This window comes from Lichenostomus cassidix, chromosome 6, assembly GCF_008360975.1.
Source record: "Lichenostomus cassidix isolate B80296 chromosome 6, HeHo_3.0, whole genome shotgun sequence".
Classification (NCBI taxonomy): domain Eukaryota; kingdom Metazoa; phylum Chordata; class Aves; order Passeriformes; family Meliphagidae; genus Lichenostomus; species Lichenostomus cassidix.
This window is the reverse complement of record NC_139487.1, coordinates 4,006,769-4,027,803: the sequence shown is the minus strand read 5'-3', so window position 1 is coordinate 4,027,803 and position 21,035 is coordinate 4,006,769. Positions and strand designations below refer to the sequence as shown.

The 21,035-nt window shown below is 43.6% G+C and overlaps 2 protein-coding genes across 2 annotated transcripts in view; both read left to right on the top strand.

The window, feature by feature from the left end:
• The window catches only part of CUZD1 (CUB and zona pellucida like domains 1), a 10,077-nt gene extending 5,250 nt beyond the window's left edge, over positions 1–4,827 (top strand). The window contains exons 2-6 of the mRNA XM_085064502.1: positions 10–132; positions 1,958–2,169; positions 2,415–2,569; positions 2,682–3,088; positions 3,684–4,827. Coding sequence (XP_084920628.1) covers positions 10–132; positions 1,958–2,169; positions 2,415–2,569; positions 2,682–3,088; positions 3,684–3,969 — 1,183 coding nt within the window. The 3' untranslated portion in view covers positions 3,970–4,827. The remainder of the gene's footprint in view (positions 1–9; positions 133–1,957; positions 2,170–2,414; positions 2,570–2,681; positions 3,089–3,683) is intronic.
• The window catches only part of LOC146435071 (uncharacterized), a 97,032-nt gene that overhangs the window by 36,734 nt on the left and 39,263 nt on the right, over positions 1–21,035 (top strand). The window lies entirely within an intron of this gene.

Here is a 21,035-nt window from a genome sequence, read left to right as displayed (position 1 = left end):
CCCTAACAGGGCGATCCACCCCTCTGGAAATGACCACCACATCACAAGTCCCTACCACAACAAAGGTGTCCACCCCAGCACAGGTGACCACAACAACGCCATCAGCTACTCCAGCACAGAGCAGCACTCCAGGTAACCATGGCCACTCTCACTCAGTGGTCCCATTCATGCTCCTGATCTCCCTTCCCAGAGCTGATTACTCTTCATGGAGTCTCCCAGCCCTGAGCCTCTCCAGTTGAGCCACCAGAACCTAAAGTGAGGATGCAAACAGAGCATCAGGAAGAGGTGGCAAATGGGGCAGCTGTGCTTTGAGTCCCAGAACTCTGCAGCCATTGCTGGTTTTATGAAACTCTGTGGAGGCATTTCCACTCACTGCAAGCAGGATCAACCCGCCCAGGGATCATTCTGCCTTCACCCCTTCAATGCCTGCATTAAACTGCTTCCTAGACATGCGTGGGCATTGGCTATATGATCAGAAGCAATGAGATTATGGCCATTTGCAGTGGAGGCAAGTGGGTTTCCTGTGGAGCTCATGGCCCTCTGTGCCTGGCCACTGTGTCCACATCCTCTCCTCCCCATGATCCCCGTTTTAACTCTTTAAGCCCCAAGGCAAGGCCTTGTCTGTTCCCTAGTACTTTTCTCATGAACAGCAATTCTCACCTCTGTCTCTTCTTTCACACTCACAGCTCCCATGGCCACCTCAACACCTCCACCAGGTAATGCTCTCCTTGTCTTTCTAATTTGCAGTCTATCTCCCTGTTGCATAAGGTTTTTAATTTGTCTTTTGTCCCTGTGGCAATATCACTGCAAATGTGTGTGACACGTGGAATATAAAATGGATTATCACCTTTACATGTCACATTTCCTAGGATTTAAATTGAGAGCTTACGCTCAGCTTCCTGCAGAGAAGCCTTTAGGATAATCAGTGTGTTTAACAAGAATTATATCATTCATGCTGGCAGGAACACAAAACCTTTTTGCAGCTCTGTTGATATTTAAGACCTTTTCCAGCGGCCTGAAGGGTTTATTTCAGTCTGATACCATAAAATTACAGAATTTTCTAGAAAATTTGCAACTTATTTAACCTCCAAAGACCGTAGGGGAATAAAGAGAAGCAAGAGAGTACACAGGGGAGGCTGTCTGTTGAGGAAGGTACTTCCATTTCAGCTGACACGACACCTCCCAGAATTTACCTCAACTGTAAAAAGGAGGAGAAAGCATTAAGGTGTTACCAGCCCAGCCTGAAGAGGGTAGTCTGACACCATGCACAGAAATCCACCATGGTGGGAATTCTATATCCAACACAAAAGCAAACCTAAAGCAAAACCAAATATTTGATTTGATTTGGCTCCTACAGAATATCACCCACAGCCAGCAGGGGACCTGCTTTCCAAGAGCTGTGGATGAGACACACACAACTAAAATACACTTTTGCAGAGGTTACTGTAGTAAATTCTTTCCCATTCCTTTCTGCAGCACCTTACTTTTGTGGTGGCTCAGTCTGGGATTCCTCTGGGATGCCGCAGAGTCCGAACTATCCTGGAAGTTATCCAAACGATGCTGACTGCGTGTGGGAAATACAAGTAGAGAACAATTTCCGTGTAACACTCACATTTAGAGATATTGCGTAAGTAAAACATTGATTGCCTGGGCAAATATCAGAGTCAAAACTTGTCTGAGAAGTTTGAAAACTCATCTGAAACAGACGAATGTTGCAGCAGCGGACGAACTTCCCAATTTTAAAGATACTTTCAATATCATCCACAGTTGGAAGACCAGATCAAAATCTGGATTGCAGTCACATTTTTTTCTCACCGTTTTCTGCTAAAGCTACATACAAGCCAAATTAAACTCATGCTGTGAAAACTTTAAATGCTGAAAGACTTTATTACACATTAGGCAATGAAATCAGAGTTTCTGAAATGGATCTGAAAATGTGCTGATGTTTGTCCACCAGGATGCAAGCAGGCACATGCCAGCATGACTACATCGAAGTCTATGATGGGCCTCTCCACTCTTCCCCACTTCTCGGGAGATTCTGCTCTGGTTCCTTCCCCACATACGTGTCCTCTTCAAACATGATGAGTGTTCACTTCCACAGTGATTCCAGATACTCCTTCAGAGGGTTTCAGGCTCACTATTCCTCCATTCCAGCAGGTCACAACACCAGTAAGTTCCTGGCTGCTGTTTCTCAACAGACAAGCCTAGTTTTTGTTTTGTTTGCAAAATAAATAGTTTGTCTAAATTTGAAGATATTTGTGGAAATTGAATGATTTGCATGAAATACAGTGGGTTGGTGTGGGAACTGCCTGACTTCTAAATTAAGAAAAAACACCCTTTTAATCATTACCTAATCCCTAAAATCACTAAAATGTTTTATGTTCTCCTTTTCCCAGCCATTCTGTGCTTGCCAGACTACATGCACGTGGTGGTCAGCAGGGACTACCTCCAGTCTCAAGGCTACTCAGCACAGAGGGTCACCCTGAACGACAATCGCTGCAGACCGACAGTCACGTCACAGGAGGTTGTCTTCAACATTCCCTACAACGGCTGTGGGACAACACAAGAGGTACACTCCCTGTTTTGGGAACTCAAGTGGGAATTTAGGCCCAACAAAACTTAGAACTTATACGAAGTGTGACAAAAGTGCAATCCCTGATTTTAAATCGCATGTTAAACAGGAGAACAACAACACGATCAACTACTCCGACACGATCAACTACTCCAACACAATCAGGGTGGCATCTTCTGGGTACATAATCAAGAGGAAGAAGAATATCAACTTACATGTCAGCTGCAGAATGCTAAGGAACACTTGGCAGCAGGTGATGTACGCTGCCGAGGACACCGTGCACGTGAACGAGTACCAGTTTGGAAGATACGACATGAACATCACCTTCTACGATTCCCCAGCATTCCAGCGGCAAGTGCACAGCTCTCCCTACTACATCGACCTCAACCAAAACCTGTACCTGCAGGCTTGTCTGCACAGCTCAGACCCCAATCTGAAGGTGACTGTGAACACATGTGTGGCATCACCTGACCCTCATGACTTTAACACGCTGGCCTATTACCTGGTCAGGGATGGGTAAGAGCTTTCTTCAAGTTGTTAGAAGCACACCTGTCCATTCACATTGATTTAAAATAATAAAACCAGTTGAACTGGGTTAGAACCGGGTTAGAACCCACTATCAACAGGCTGGTTTTTATATTTACAGTATGAGCTGGAGATAAGAAATTACATTTAGACCTTACTATCATTTCATTTCACTTACTTCATCTTTGTCTTATGAGCAAAACACAAAGCAGTGGGAACAACGTAGATAAAATAGTGAAAACTGGCAGTAGGAATTGTCATCCCAGGAGTTAAATGTTATAGTAAAACCAGGTCAAACATTAGAGTAATTTTTTATGCCACAGACATTAGTAAGAATCTGTTCTTCCCCTTTCATCACTTAAAGTGTCCTTTTCTTGGGAAAAAGAGTTGTCAATACTCCAGCTGCTTTGTAGGACTTTGAAAAGTCTATATTTTTAAAGCCTATACCATGCTATGAAAGTTGCATTTTTATCCCATTGAATTCTTAGTACCCAGCTATGACATAATTTAATTTAAATCCATAATTATCCAGGAATGTGCATGTGTACCTCCATGAAGACTAATCCCCTTATTTGCTCCTTTCTAGGTGTCCTAGAGATTCTTCCTATGCCACATTCCGCTCCCCTTCCAGCCACTTTGCCAGGTTCAAATTTAACGCCTTCGAGTTCATGAGTCGCCACCCGTCTGTGTACCTCAAGTGCCGCATGAGGGTCTGCAGGCTCGGGGACTTCTCCTCCCACTGCTACCAGGGCTGCAGCTCCAGGGCCAAGAGAGACACCAGCTCTGCTGAGGAAAACATGGATGTGGTGGTGGGACCCCTGCAGCTCCGGGAAGGGGCTACTCCGAGTGGGAACACCGGGAAAGCTGAGTAAATTTCTCTCATGTTTGCTCTGAGATGACAAAGGGGCTCCACGAAAAGCTATAGCTCTGTGTTTCTGTCCCCTGTCACTGAAATCTGCTTTTTCCAACTTTGCCATACAAAGGAAGTGATCAACACCTCTCAAGCCTCTGTTTTCACTCAGGTTTTTAAAAAGTGTAACTTGCTCTGGCTGTCCCATTTTAGTGCTATGACTCCTGCCTGTAACCCATTTTAGTGCTATAACTCCTTTAATTGTACTAATTAGCTCCAGACTGATTGTGAATTCAATGGCACTTGGGGATATGGTTTGATGGTGGACTTATCTGTGCTAATTTAGTGGTAGGACTCGATAGCCATAAAGGTCTTTTCTAACCTAAATGATCCCATGATTCCAGGACAGCCAGCTGGGAGAAAACTCCCAGCCTTCTTGAGAAACATTTCATTCCCTCAATTGTTTTCTGCATATGAAATTTACCTAGTGGAGTTGTCATCCCTGCTAATATGAAGCCTGTCCAAACAGTTGAAAGTAATGAATCTGTGAGTTTGCTTATTTTGGACTTCAATCTGGGAGTTATCTCTTTAATGCTGGAGCTCTTTGTGCCTTGATTTTCAATATGCAGAGATCAAACCCCAGTAACTTTCACCCACAGGGCTGGGCTCTTCTGGCAACTGGAATTGTGGCTACACAATATTCTAATTGTTTTGAGTATCGCTTTGAATGCTAAATTTCTCATTGAAACAATAATGAGTCAGTGCTTATTTATAAAAAGCAGAGATTGCCAAGCTGAAATGAATCTATTCTGTGAGCAGTGTAATTTATAATCGAAGGAAGGAATGTTCACAAAGCAATAAATCTATTTTGTCTCCCAAATTAATGTCTCTGTGCTTAAAATACAAATGTTTTACTGTGTTGAAGAGTGTGATCTGTTTGATTAAAAATTCCAAGTGATCTTCTGAGCCCCTGCTTCTGAAATATTATACAGGGGGCTTCTAAATATCTTAATATCAAATTTATCTTAACATAAATATCAAATTTATCTTAACATAAATATTTAAATCTCTTCCCACTGCTGCTGACAAATCCCTCACACTGGTGGTTGGTGCTGTCATCATCCTGGCTGTTGTTGGTTTTGTTCTTCATGGTTTTCCTGCAAGACTGGCACTGAAGAAACTGCTTTCACATGGGATAATGTCAGAGCAAAGGTCAGCATCGCTCACTGAATGCCTTACATATCCTGAGCCACCAAAATGTTTCACTGGTGACAATCACACATGTGCCATTTGTAGGAAGCTGTGACATCTTTATCTACAATAAATTCTGCTACAACACTGTAGAACAGCTTTGTAATCCTAACACCTCTTAAAGGATTAAGAAATAATTTCAACATTAGTGCCACATGTTTGGTGCAATCATTTTATCCTTTTTCTCCTCTTTAATTCTCCTCTCTCATAATTCTAAAACCATTTATCTAATGCCTCAAAATTTTGTGAGCTCAAGTGAAAATGTGAATGAGGCATCAAGAAATATTTCAAGGATTATTGAAAGGAAGGAAGATGTAATTTGGTGAGAATGGATCAGCTCTGGATACGAAATATAAAAATTGATCTTACCATTGCAACTGCAATTGTGACTATACAATGTGTGCTGTAATTATTTTGAGCATGGATTGACACTTTTTCCATGAAGTTTTCACTTTTCTAGATTGAATAAATCCAAATTCAAAAGATACTGAGGTGTTAAAGAAGTTTTGTTTGCAATATCTAAGGCTGAAACACACAATCTATTCTAAATGCTTTTTCTCTCAACTGGAAGCCTTCCCACTGACATGCATCCTAAACCAGGCAAAATCACAAATCTCAACAAAGAGATTGAATCTCAGCCAGGAGACATTTCAGGTCTCACCAAAATGTCACTCAAGAGGTGAAAAACATTTCATATCTGCTTTCCAGAAAGAAGAGTTTTGCTCAATTTTCATTACTTTTGGTTGCTGATCACAAAACTATTTAATTTTTTTCCCTCCATGGTTGTATGCTTTGAGGTTGTGAGGAGCTTGGCTTCTCAGGACTTAACCATCCTTTCAGAATGTCTTGTGCACATTCTTAAATCAGACCAAAATATGCTGGAAATGCAAACAGCCGAATCCCACATGAACATTTATCACTGGTGCATGAAAACATGAAAAGCAAGACCTGGGGCTTTTGCCTTTCATGTCCCAGTTAAAAACCACAAAGAATTAAAGCCAAGACGTAAGCTAAAATTGATTATTTGGCCTTTTGTTGGGTTTTTTGTTTGGTTTGTGCGGGATCAGTGCTATGCCAGTGCCTGGAAACACAAGGGTGTCAAGAACCAAGTGAAGGACGCTGCCTTTGCTCTTTGTAAACGAATTTTCATTGTTGTCACCTCCTTTCCCTCACAGAAGACACACCAACCATCACTTTTTCAAAGGCAACTTTTTCCTTTGAATAACTGTCTGAATTTGGCATTAGGTTATTTCTTTTCCTCCTGGTGTGTCTGTCATGACTCAACCATGTAGCTTCTTCACTCACCTAATTATCTCAGCAACAACAAACATTTTGCTTGCAACACCAGGAGAAAATCCCTTAAAAGTGTCAACCCAATGACTGAATTAAACCCCTGCCCTGGTTCTGGCTGGGGTAGAGTTAATTTTTACCTAAATGTAGTATAGTGCCACATTTGGATTTAGGATGAGAATAATGTTGAGAACACACTGATGGATCTCAGCAGCTCTCACACTCAGTCAAGGATTTGTCAGCTCCTCATGCTACCCTCCCAGTGAGGAGGCTGAAGGACCACAAGGAATTTTATTTTATTTTATTTTATTTTATTTTATTTTATTTTATTTTATTTTTCCCCAATTCTCTCCCACTTCCCACTGGGATGGAGGAACAACCAAGCAGATGAAAGTGCCCAGAACTCTGACAAAACAGCACATTCCTGAGCAACTCTCCTGAAGGTTTCTTTAATGGGAAGAGAAGGGATCCAAAGCAATTTGATTTCAAATACATACATATTTTTTTAGTAAACAATTGCATAGGGTCTATGTGTTCCTGACTTTATGCTCTTCCCAGTGCTACCAAGCCACTTATTTGGCCAGAACTGGGGTTGAAGCAAAGCTTACAAACAAAGTTCTTGTTTGCTTGTTTTCTGGATTTCCTGTCCTCTTTATCTTTCTATTCTAATTTTGGACTATGAAGTAGATAATTCAGCTCTATAGTCTTCCTTCCCAGGAACCCACCACAAAAATATTTATAATTGGGTATAATTAGGCATTGGGGTTTTTCTGCATCTCACAGCCAGCAAGTAGATTCATTTTCCAGTTGTTAATAACAAATCCACATGTAGACTGAGATTTTAAAAAGCTAATTGTTTTTTGCAGGGTATGGGTAAGAAACACAATTTTTCTTGTTTTCATTACTTTCTCCCCACGGAGAATTTCCATGGAATTTCCATGGAATCTGTGGGATTTCCCATGGAGTCCCACAGATATGCATTGACACCAAGCTGAATTAAGCAGCTGAGCACAATCTTCTGCTCCCAGTTCTGGCTTAGGGGTCCTTTAATGCCGGAGCCCCACTGCTTGCACCAAATTCTAATTAAATAACTAAAGAAATATACTCTGGAGATCATTTCACTCATCATTTTCATCATTTCACCAATAATTTTATTTTCATAATTAACTTCATCAGACTCACCAAGTCACAACCAAGCTTTTTTAACAGAATTGCACTAGAATCTCCCTATTGGGTTTTGAGGTTTTTGGGTTTTTTTGTTTGTTTATTTCTTTGTTTTTGCAGTTTTTATCCTGATGGTAAAAACTAAGGAGACATTAAAATTCAAACAGCAGCTTGTGAACATTAGGAGATTTTCCCTCTCAGTCTCACAACACAAAAAGTCTATTTTAATGATATCTCTTTTGGCTGAGAAAACTCCTCAGTGACCTGGCTGCGTCACTGGGAGCAAGAGCTGTTTTCATTTCCTAGAATAACACGTGGATCTCCTCTTTTGCCCTGAATCACCTGGTACCCATCCAACCAAATTTTTTTCTTCCTTTTTTCTGAAATAAGTGAACTAGTCACAGGATGTAATACAGAAATTAATTGTACTGCTGCTGTTGTAAAGACCTGCCAAGTCTGAATGACTGTCCTCTTTTTTCCTGCATTTTTCTCAGTTTTCGGGAGCCATCGTTTCAGAGAGGTGGATTCTCTCTTTCTCTGAGTGATTGACTTGTGATGTTGGGATGTTTCTGAAGCATTTGGCATTAATTACCATCTTTTATTGCCAAGGTTGGATTCAAGCAAGGCTTTGTTGCATGAAATAGAGTTCTGTTCATGTGAGGGCTCTGTGCTTCCATGCAAAGATGGGTCTTTTCCAACCTCAGTGATTCCATGATCCTATTTGGCAGAGCCAGGCTTTCTATCCCAAATTCTGGATCTTCCCTTGCCTAGTTCAGGCTCAGAAATCCAACAGTGCAGCCCCAGCTGCAGAAGGGTGGCACAACCTGCTGCTTCAGTTTCCTTTTGAGCCCCATTGCTTTGAGAGCAGCACTCTGAGCATGTAACCACTTGATCCGAGCCTTGCCAGGGTGAGACAAGCTCTCTTTGTTCCACAAGTTCACTGGATTTGGCTAAGAAATGCATTGTTGAGGAGGACAAGTGTGCTGCTCCCTGCCAGCACTGCAAGGATTCATCCCTGCGTCACCAGGAGCTGCCCAGGGCAGCAAAGGGTGACAGCTGGGGTGACACAGAGCAGGCTGGAAATTAACTGTTTGAAACACAGGCTAAGATCTGTGCCATCTTGAGAGGTTCCTGGCATTGGATTTGGGGAAAAAAGTAGCATTTTGTTGCCTGCAGATCAGGCAGTTTATTGCTCTGGTGATGTTTTCTCCCTGGGTCCTCTTGGGTCAGTGGCTGCCATCGGATGGCGAAGAGAAGAGATTAACCACTGGTCTCACAAAAGAGAAGGGCTTCAAACAGTAATTAAGGTACTCAAAAAATGAGGCTGTTAAAAATGAACTCGTGCAAAAAAATTTACTAGAAAAACTATAAGAAAATTCCTTTTTAGAAGTTAAAACTACCTGCATTGTATGAAATTACATTGGCCATTGTGGCTCTTTCAGTTTCTTTCCTTCCAGCAATATTTCTTCTGTAGTACCAAACCCTATCAAATCAAATCCCTTGGTTTTATTTTGATTTAGCTTGGATTTTCATTTTAGTGTCCACATTGTCTCATTTATGCAACGTTTTTATCACTAGCACTTTAAAAATTCATATTTCCCCCACAGTCATAAACTAATGTATTTCAAAACTGGTCTGACTGCTGGTTTAGACCTGTGGAATAGTCCTGAAACAAGGTGCATTAATCTGCTTCTTACTCTTTCAATAATGTCTTCAGCACCCTGTGCAATACCCAATTTCCTTGATAGGTGTAATAGTTACTGCAGTGACTGAAAACTGCACCTAGAAGTGACAGATTTTTTCATTCACAGCTGGCACAGGACCTGAAGGAAGAGGCAAACTTCTTACATTTGTGTAATTGCATTTAATGTCACTCTCTGATGTTTTCAGAACTGAATTTATGCAGAGAAAATGACTGCAAGCATTCAATGCTCTCATAGACATGACCCAGAACAACCTGCTTCAGGCAGAGGCAGCACCAGAGACCTCTGGATGTTGATTCCAACCTGCACAAACCTCTGATTCTCTTTCCATGGAGTGTCCAGGTTCAGGAGAATTCTCTTGTCTTTCAAATAAATAACAGTGAAAGTGGAGAGTGGATGGAACCAGTGCAAAGGACAGGCTGAAATATTTTGCAAAATAGCCTGGGGAAACATTTGTGATCATTTCTGGGGTAAGTGATACAGAAGTGGTCTGCAACCAGCAGGTTTGTGGACATGCTGTGTCACCTTCTGGAGATGTGACTTTTACAGCCCAAGACAAATTATTATGTGTAGTGTGGAGAGCAGGGGGAATAAGAAATATCAGTGGGAATGTTCTCACAAGAGGTGGTACAGAGAGAAGTATGACAGCCATCACAATGCCAGTGCTATTTGCTCGTGTACAAGATACTGCCTTTGCTTGACCAGAGGAGCCACAATGAAATTTTAACTTTGTCAAATTGAAAAATGCTCCCCTGAACTAGAGAACACATTTCTCAACAGCATTATGCCTCTCTTAATATCTATATAGGCACCAAATCTCTGTCCCATGCAGTGTTTCCCTTTTTTAAATTTTTAGTCCATATTTCATATGGCAAACTCTCATCCTAAATAAGATTCAAAATCTTTTAGAGCATTTTAAGCAGTGTCACTCAGAGTCCACCCAATCCTGTTACAGTCCTATCACACTTTTTTCACCACCTCTAACCTCTGTTAATCAATTCCATTTGCTCACTACCAAGACTTGGGAGGAGCAACAAAATCAATCCTGAGGCACATTCTGCCCTTACAGAACCAACAAACTTTCACACAGGAGACTTTTCCTGATCTTAGGGCCCTAATCCCACACATCTCACCTTGACAAAGCTCCTATTGAATGCCTGAAGATCATTTATTTGAGTGAGATAATCAGGATAAACCAAATGCAAAGGTTTAGAGTCACGACTCTTCTGCAGCCCAGGGGCAGAAAGGGACAAAGAGGACCCAGAGGTGTGTCAGATCCATCTGAAGGTTATGCCATGATCTTCTGGTCCTTCTAAATCCTTACCCAAAATTAACCTTGACAACTTTTTTTGATGTCTATCAGATGGTAAAAAAGTTGCAAAGTTTTATCTTGTTCTCCACTGATTAATTTTTCAAGTTGTTAGCAGGGAAAGCCAGCTCATAATCAATTATCCAGTTGTTGGACACTTTGTGAAACAAAACAGGTTTTACAGCAAAGGTGAAATGTTATCATAGAATTGCAGAATGTCTTGATTTGGAAATAATCCATGACATTTTAAAAATACAATTAATTTTACAGAAACTGTAATAGCTAAAATGTATATTTGATCTATTTCTTCCTCTGACAGCTTCTGTGGGAACTAAAATTCATGACATTTTCAATTTCATATGTATTCAACCATTTCTATCTATCTGTCTTTCATTTCTATCTTGAAAAAAATTTCCCTACCATAAAAAACTTACTCTTTAAATTATTACTAATTTGCACCTTATTTAGTTTCTTCAGTAGCTTATGCATGAGGAAGAACTTAAAATACAATGTATTTGGACCATAATGAAAGCAGCAATTCTGATTTACATGAGTTGTCATGAGGCTACCACTAGATTTTTCATATTTCAGGAGATTTATTATATGAACCCTAAATATAAATATCATTTGCCATAATACTGAAAGAATGGAGCTTTTTGTGTATGAAAAACTTCTTCACTGGATTAGGTTGCTAAAAGTTTCAAGTCTTAAAGTAGAAAAATTGTTGCATAAACCAGCATTTTTAATTTTATCTGTTGGCTAGATTTACCTCACACACAAAAATCCCCTAGGAAATTTTCTTCACTTCCTAATGAAACTCAAAAGCTTAAGTGAAAATGCAAGGAGAAAAGAAAATTTAGTTATAAGAAAGTCATGGTGACATTGTGTTGCTTTGGCTTGATTAATCTCGTGTCTTGGTTTCCCTTGTCTCAATGAGTTCAACCTTAATTTTCCTCTACTAATTCAAATGCTTCATTGCAAATATATCAATAAATACCCACTAACATTTGTCTAACACAGGTAATTTATTTCATTATCACTAATTTCGTAGGCAATATTCAGCTGGGAATAAATAATTTTAGTTTTGGCAACCTATAGAGTCTTATCTTCTCTGCACTGGGAGTGAGTCAGACTGCACACTTCAGTCCATGTGTCTCACTGCACTGATTTTCATTACCAAAATCTATTCAAATTTAAAGGCAGTTTGGTGATTTCTCAGTTCCTGGCACCCCAAGGTCACCCCTGTGTTGGTGATGACAAGTGTTGAAAGCGTGCTGGAGAATGTCCCCAGTGCTGGTGGCACTCAGTGTGCCCACAGCACTGCTGAGCTCAAAGGGATTTGCTGGAAGCTGGGAAAAGCTCTCCATTAAAACCATTGTCCACAGGGAAGTGAAGAGCAGCAAAAGCTGCAGGAATGCAGCACATGCCAAGACAAGCAGGGTGTGTTGACACAAAGCCTTGGTGACAGGGTGAAGTGACCTCTCCTGTCATGTGTGAGGCCAAGGTCACTGACACCCCTTGATCTCAGCATTGCCTTCACCTCTGACAGAAATTTTCCCTTGCTGGGGCTTCCAGAGGCTGGATGATGCCATCCTTATCCCAAGGGAATTCTGCTCTGGACCCACCACTCAATACTGAGTTTTGTCCAAAGAAGGTGAATTCAGCTGAAAAGCTTTCACTTTGCAATAAATTCACCATAAATACACGGAATCTGTTTGCAGTTTATGTTATTGAGGATGTGATTTGCTTCACCTGGGATTTGCCTTTTCTCTAATCATTCCTCAGCGTGCAAAAATGCCTTTCACTGGAGCACCAGTGTGTTTGGCACGGGGAACAAATATCTCCATGGTGGCAGGACGCTGGACACAGCCTGCACCACATTGTTGGGAATGCAATGGGTTCAGCAAAAACCAGGATTTGCTGTATAAGGAAGCTTCTCAGAAGTGCAGTATGATGTTTAAAGAAATAAAGAATATATTACTACAGCATGGAAATAAAGCAGGATGTTGTGAGGTCACACACATCAGTGATTTTAATGTTTTTTAGGGAATGAGAAATACAAAGAAACAGTTTGTGAAATTACATGAGAAATACACGTACAGGAGAAAGCCAGTCAGCCCTAGCTCATTCCTTCAAAAGTACTACAGTGAAATTCTTTACAAACATGCATATGATTATTTTCACCTCTGTCTACTTTTAAAAGTATTCTCAGGTCTTTATGGACACCACAGCAGCTGTGTGGGGTTGGAGCATCTTACCCTGGTCACTTCCCATGGATGGGATCTCGCTGCCCTCCAGTGGCAGCAGCCTCTGGAACAGCTCCACATTTTCCTTCTGCTTTTAGCCCCTTTAGCTCAGATACTTACAGAAATTACATTAAATAAAGCTATTTCCAGGGAGGGGTAGATCTGCCAGTGCAGCAAAACTTCACTCTGTGAAGAAGATTTGCACCCAAACTTCAGCACAAAGATATGTTACTGCAAACCCTGTCTGTTTTCTATGATCATATTTTCATAGATTTCTTTTAAGATGTTCTATGAAACAACTTTACTCTTCCAAGACTACAAAGGTCATCCTTACTGTCACCACTGCTGGTTCAAGCAGGAATCCTGCTGAATCCTGACAGGATTAGCCCTCCGCATGACTTCCTGGGATCTGTTTTGTAAAGGAGACTGAGGAATGCTGAAAAAGAAAATTTGATGCTTTTTAACACTAAAGATTTTTGCATTCAGCCCTGTTCTTTCCATGTCACCTTCTATTGCTATATCAGGACACTTAATGGAGCTGTACTGTGCTCTGAAATGAAGAAAAGTACTTCTGGAAAGAAAGAATTTATGTTCCTTTTTAATTTAGATAAGAAGTTTTAGCTTTTCTTTTTTACCCTCTGTAGCTGAGTCCCATCTCCCCCCTGGCAGTACAGAGTGAGGTAGAACTAGAGGCATCCTTTAGGATATCAGGGACCATGGTGGTGTTGCCACCATCACATCATACCAAGGAGAAGACAGGAGGGGTCCTGCTGTGATGGCATCCCAGACCCCAAACTCAGTTCCAGATCGGGTTGGCTACTTAATCGGAGCCTGGCGAGGCAGCTCGCTCTCAGGTGGAGGCGGGGTAGCTGGGAACGGCAAAACTCTTGGGGGAACGGTGTGAACCAGAGATCAGGAGAGAAGGCAAGAGGTGCAGGCAGTTGGATTGGCGGTCCAGGAGGTGTATTAAAGGGCAAGGGGAGATGGAGGGGAGAACGGACGGGACTGGATCGGCGACCCGAAAGCAGGGCTCTGCGTTGTGTGGCAGATTATAAAGCGGGGGAAAAAGGGAGGGGAGAAACCAAAAGGACCAACGGGGTACACAGAACTCTGGATTGACAATAACTTGATCTTAGGAGGGAACAAGGCGGGAGGGTACAAAACTTTGAATTTTTTAACCAGAGAACATGGCATTGGAAAACAAAGGAGAACTTTCTACAATTAATCTTTATATGTAATGTGGGAGGGGAGATGAGCTGGGCCAATAGCTTCACTCCAAGGCTTTCTGGGAGCACCCCCTTTAGTAACCCTGACTGTAGGGCTGCTTTTACTCCCATGACTCGTCCCATGGGCCACTGCCAGTGTGCAATGGGCTAGGGACGATCAGCTGAGCCAGGGCCACAGCAACATCTCCCCCTTTCTTGTTTGAGAGAAGAGAAAGGAGGTATTTAACAACTAAAGCTTTAAAAAATGCTAAGCTGATAATAATCAGGAAAATGGTTAAAAGAACCCATGTGATTGATTTGGCAACCAAGGCTGCCCAGCTTGAGAATCCCCAGCCTTGGAAGAGGCTGCTCCACCAAGTCTCTGTCTCTGTTTCCAGCCCGCCTACCTGGGACTTGATTGCTCGGATCATTGAAGAAGTGCTTTGGCCATGGGTGGTAAAATTGAAGCAACACATTCCCTGGAAGTCCTCACAACTGTGCCCATGGGCGAGCAAGAGAAAATCACTAGCGGCTCTATTCTGCAAAGTTGCGTGTTTTATGGCCTCCTCATCCTCCAAGAGCTGGCTTAGGGCAGTTGAGGTGAGCCTTGTGTGTTTTCCAAGCCAGCATTCCAGTTTCTTAATGTCACCCAACGCTTTAATGATTGCAACCCACAGGACCAGGATCGACGCAGCAATTCGCTTTGACTTGGGCCAGGTCACAATTGTATCATTACATTTGTCATCTAATTTGATTACATTTCTTTTTGGGCGTGCTGATTTGACCGAATTCTTCCAATTTAGGAGCTGCGCCTTGTCTGGTGTGAAAGTCACAAGCTTCCCTAGAGTGCATGGCCCTCCTTGGAGGCGAGCTGGGATTCCTGCCCAGTCTCTATTGCCAAAAATGAAAAAGATTCCAGCCAGTAGCGTCTTGGGGTGAGCGGCGGGTTGGGACGCTTTGGGTGGGGTAAAATTTCACCAGGAGGATGCTTTATATTTTTTATCAACCTGAATGTGAAAGAAGGGTAGTGGTTGCAAATCTATGCCTTCTTCATCCTCCTCAGCCTCTTCCACAGGTTCAGGGCTGTAGTGTCGCCAGCTGGCAAAATTGACACAAAATGGTGCCTGAGTGGACCCCAATAGATCTAATTCTTGGGGCTCCACGTCACTAGATGGAAGTTGACCCACCCATTCATCCCAAGAGGACACCGGGTCTGGATAATTGTGGTATGTTCCTGCAAATGGGAACATACCCTTTTGCAGGGGAATCCCAATGAGGCAAGTCGCCATTGGGTTCTCTGCTTGGTCCATTGCTGGGCAAAGTCCATCCTGCTTTAGGGTTTTCGCCAGGGTGGTCCAAACATTCATCCTCGGCTGTGGGACAATGAATCTGCAGGACAGCGCGAGGACAACAGTGAGACAGGTGAGGCGAAGGATGTCACTGTGGGGATTCATCCTTGCTGGGACACTCGACGCTATCGCAAACCTTTAAAGTAAAACACGAAGTTCAGCAAACTATAGAACATAAGGTTTTGGATGGCAAGGGAGCTTTGGGATTCTTTTGCCAGTCTCTAGGCTTCATTTTCAATTGCTCTGGGAATGAAGGTAAAGGGTAAATTCTCTGGAGCGCTCAAGGGAGGGAGTCTGTGGAGAAATCAAAGGCAATTAATTCTGACAGGTATGATTCAGGGGGTACCATTATTTGGTTTTCAGGCTTCTTCTTTTTGTTCTTCCATCCAAGGAAGAACAACATCATCCAGTAAGGCGTGATTTGCTTGGGTGCGAAATGTACTTGTTTGCTTTTGACTTTCGGGGCGTAGGGATTTACCCACTTGCTGGGTATCCATTTTGGACCTGCGGGTGTCGACACGCAGGCATACCCTCGCCCTCACATTACCAGTGGAAAAGGTCCTTGAATTAAAAGAGTTTCAGGGTCTCTCACAAGCACAGGTGGTTGGACCTTTAGTTTTGCGCGTTTATCATTTGCAAAGTGGCGAAAGACCAGAGGAAGTGGCTCATTGAATGAATTATTTAAAAAATGGATGGTAAAAAGGGCTTTGCCCAACCTCATTTGGGGAGTGTTGATTTCATTGCCACCTCTTTGCCACACTAGGACTGTTTTCAATGTCCTATGTGTTCCCTCAATGGCTGCTTGCCCAGTGGGCAAGTGTGGGATGCCCGTTACATGGGACACTCCATACTCATTTAGAAATTGTCGAAGTCGGGTGGACGTATATGCCAGCCCATTGTCTGTCTTTATCTGTTGTGGGACTCTGAGGCTGGAGAAGGCTAGTAAAAGGTGGTGGATACAATCTTTCGCCTTCTCGCCTGCGTGCGCTGAACCGTGCATGGGTCCAGAAAACGTGCCTACTGACATGTGCACGTACTTCAGCCTCCCAAATTCAGGAAAGTGAGTGACATCTGTCTGCCACACTTGGCAGCTCTCAGTACCTCGGGGATTCACACCTGAGAGGTGTGCGGGTAATTGATCTTTTGAGCAGTTGGGGCATGTAAAAATAATTGCTCTGGCCTGGTCTCTAGTGATGCCAAATATCCGGACCAGGGCTGCACTGTTTTGGTGGTAGAATTGGTGACTTAACTTTGCTTGCATAAAGGTATCAGGTATATTGGGAGTGATGGCTGAAGCGACAAGCGTGTCTGCTCTTCGATTGCCCTTGGCGATGGGCCCTGGCAGGTCTGTGTGTGCCCTAACATGCATAATGAAGTACGGTTTCTTCCGATGGGAGATGGCTTCTGTGAGCCTCAGAAGCAAGTTGAACACTGTCAAATTTGATGTTTCTTTTAAAACCAAATTTTCTGCCCTGAGGGTGACTCCAGCAACATATGCTGAGTTAGTGACAAGGTTGAAAGGTTGAGGGAATCTCTCAAAGGCTCTGAGCACAGCGGCCAGTTCCGCAACCTGAGGTGACCCTTGGACCACCTCGACATCGGCCTCCCATTGCCGTGTCGTGGGGCTTCTCCAAGTCATTATGGACTTGTGAGGAGTCTGTATCTGTCATGATGGCGGCCAAGATGGCGGCCGGATTTTGACATCTCGGGGTTTCCGGAGCCACCTTAATGGCGGCCGGATGTTGACATCTCGGAGGGAGGGAGTTCTGGGAAAGCAGGGCTGTGATTTTCCCACGGCTTGTCTCCTCCCCATGATGTAATGTGGGCAGGGAATGACAGCACCAGAAGGGGAAGGGAAGAAGGAGGGTCCAGGTCAAGGGAGGTGACTAGCAAGGGAGAATGCTGGGAAGGAGAAGAGGGGAGTGTCTTGGGCTTCCAGCGCATTTCAATGCCCTGTTCATTGTCTTTAAAAAGGCGGGAAGAACCACCATGTTGTCCCTCTTGTTCCACAAGGCAAGCACCATCTTGATATCTGTTAGTATGGGGGGGTTTGAGGTGTGCGGGGTGAGGAAGGAGGGTTTAGGGTAGAAGCCCAAGTGGGGCGGCTGTCCTCACCCGAACAAGGGGAAGGGGGGGACAGAGAGGTGCCCTGGGGCTGGAAGGGGCCAGGCATGGAGGAGCAAGCTGCACCCTTTTGTCCACTCCTAGCAGGGTCGTCGGGGGGTAGAGAGTGGGGGTAGGGACATGGAGGCGCCGAGGGGGTGGCGGGGAGCGGCGCTGGTGAAGGCAGAGGGGAAGCCGAGGACTGCGGGGGAGGAAGAGACTTTCTAACGAACTTAAAAGCCTGTGCGTGCAGAGCGAAGGCTCTGTTCGCGGCTTTGTCACCCGCTCTGCCCGCGGCAAGCAATTTCTTTCCCACCTCTCCCCAAAAATTCACGCCAACCACGGTACCCGAGGAAACAGGGGGGTGGTTAAGAAAAACCCAACGGACCAATCTCCGGAGTTCCCGGGGGAAAAACAAAACCTTATTTTGAACGAAAAGTCAGGATCATTCAAAGTACATCTCTTGCTGAGCAGCTGCGAACTTAGAGTGTCTGGAACCCATCGTTGCCAGGCACAGAAAGCACACAGGGCTCAAACCGCACACGCCCACCCACAGAAATCGTATTAAAATAAATCTGAAAAGGACCAGGTGGTTCGCAAGCTTTTGCTACCCCTCTTGGCAGCTGAGGACTACTTAGGGCGTCCCTTGAGAGACCGGCAAAAAAACGGGGACCCTGTCCTCTTTGCTCTCCGGGCACTTACTATAAGCTCGGTGTGATCCAATCGCGAATCCGATGCGAGTCGCTGGGAACAGAAACTGCAGTATCAGGCATGGATCCCTAGATGCCCGTCGTGGCTGTTCAGCGTCAGTCGCGGCGGTGTCCCCGGAGCTCAGCAAGACGAGGCGCGGGCTGCAGCACAGGGCAGCTGTAAATCCACTTTTCGGCGAAAGTCCACGGCAGCCAAACACCGATCCGAGTCCACGGCACCAGGTGATGGGATCCCGGACCCCAAACTCAGTTCGAGATCGTGTTGGCTACTTAATCAGAGCACGCTCTTGGAGGTAGGCGGGGTAGCTGGGAACAACAGAGCTCTTGGGGGAACAGCGTGAACCAGAGATCAGGAGTGGAGGCAAGAGATGCAGGCAGTCGGATTGGCGGTCCAGGAGGTGTATTAAAGGGCAAGGGGAGATGGAGGGGAGAAGGGACAGGACTGGATCAGCGACCCGAAAGCAGGGCTCTGCATTGTGTGGCAGCTTAGAAAGCGGGGGAAAAATGGAGGGGAGAAACCGAAAGGACCAACGGGGTACACAGACCTCTGGATAGACAATAACTTGATCTTATGAGGGAACAAGGCGGGAGGGTACAGAACTTTGAATTTTCCAATCAGAGAACACAGCATTGGCAAACAAAGGAGAACTTTCTAGAATTAATCTTTATATGTAAATGTGGGAGGGGAGATGAGCTGGGCCAATAGTTTCACTCCAAGGCTCTTTGGGAGCACCCCCTTTAGTAACCCTGACTGTAGGGCTGCTTTTACTCCCATGACTCGTCCTGTGGGCCACTGCCACTGTGCAATGGGCCAGGGACGCTCAGCTGAGCCAGGGCCACAGCAAAACTGCTGGATCCACGGCTTTGATAGAAGCCAATCTTATCCAGTTAAGGATGGCCTTTTCTAGGTGCAATTCCTTTTTATCATGCAAATCACTTAATCTTAAAAAAATATCATAAAAACAGGTGGCAAAGTGTATCCAGCATGACCTGTGGTATATTTTCTCTCCGTGATGACTTTATTTCCACCAGGCCTTTACTAATTTGTATTTACACTGGTACTGCAATGCCTTCTACCTCTTGTCTTTTCATCACATAACCAACAACAATAGAATAAAAACCTGTTAGCAATTCCTACCTTCATCTAAAAATATGTTGATAGCACCTTGTGGCCCTCTCTTTCTCTATTTCCATGATTATTCTGGTTCAGCTATTGTCCAGCCATATCTTGGCAAGTATCTCTTATAGATCTTTTCTTGCTCTGGGGGCTGCAGGTGAGACAGAGAGAACTGCAGATCTGAAACATGCTGGAGAGATCTTCTCCCAGGTTGAAGAGAAGTCATGAAAATAAGAAAAAGCCATAAAAACTGCTTCTTACAAGAGTAATTTTAGCAGACAAAGAGAATTTGTTTGAGGCTCACCTGACATTTCTAGGATGCTAATCTTTTGGCACAACCGTCACACCAATTTAATCTGGTTTAGTATGGGTGCAAATTGGAAACTCTCTTGATGGGTGGCAGGAGAATCCTTACCAAACAGCCTAATCTCCAAAAGTCAATCCCTGCATCCTGGAACAGCCACACCATGAGCACATGTCCACAGAGGTGTTTGGGAAGATCTCAGTGGTCAGTCCGGAAGAGTTCTGTGAGCTGGATCTCCTCATCCGGATGTCTGGATCTACCCTGTGAAAGGAAAATCCTCCCTAAATCACTTCCTTGGCATCGGTCTGGAGCTTCAGGAGAGGGATCAGGTTGCACAGAATGCACCTTTGATGCAGAGCAGAGCCCATTTGGTATAAATCCTGCAGCAGTTCTGGGTTAGGACAGACCACCCCCCGAGGACCATGGAGCTGCACGTGCGTCTCACCTGGCTGCTCCTGCTGAGCACCGCTCTCCTGTGTAAGCCAGGTACTGCCTCTGAAATATTTTCATGCTTGCAGGGAAAGCTTACAGACAGAATTCCTCACTAAAGCGGGCTGGCTTGCTGGGAAGTGGTGGCAAAGATTCTCCTCAAATGTTGCTGATGAGTTTTGTGCCATAGAATTGATGGTTTGATTTGTCTTCAACTTCAAAGATTCAGTCCAAATCCATAGGTTATATTTTAAAGTATATTTGAAAATACATCTATTTCAAAATACATAATACAATACATGTAATATATGTAATATAATATTAAGATGTTATATTTCAAAATATAACCAATGAAGTATATGGATTAGAGAAGGCTGAAGAATATTGCTTTGTTTCTCTTCCGTGAGAGGAATAGTTTGTGGAAAATGTTCTCTAAATGTTCTTTTTCTAATATTCTGGTATTAATTAAAATAATTCTATTTTATGCATTTCAAAATGTAGAGAAAGAGAGGAAAAAAGAAATACAGAGCAGTTTGCCAGACCCAGCTGGAAATGCACTCTACTGCAGTGACTTGTTCCTTCCAACTTCAAACAAAAACCTCAAACCTCCCTTATGATCTCGCCAGTTTGAACGAGATACTTTGAAATTTGGTTATTAGCATAGGAACAATAAAAAACATCTTTCTAATCCTCATAAAAAGAGGTGATTTCACAGAGCGTAGATTAAGGACTGGCTGTGCTGACTTACTTACAAAACAAGAGTATGATGCATTACTTCAGGGCTAACAGGTTCCCTTCTCTGCCACACCAAGTGGAGCCTGGTGGAACCAGCCAGATAGGGACCCAAACTTAATATGGAAAAAATTGGCAGAATGGTTTAAAGACAAATTTCAGCCCAAAGGTAAGAG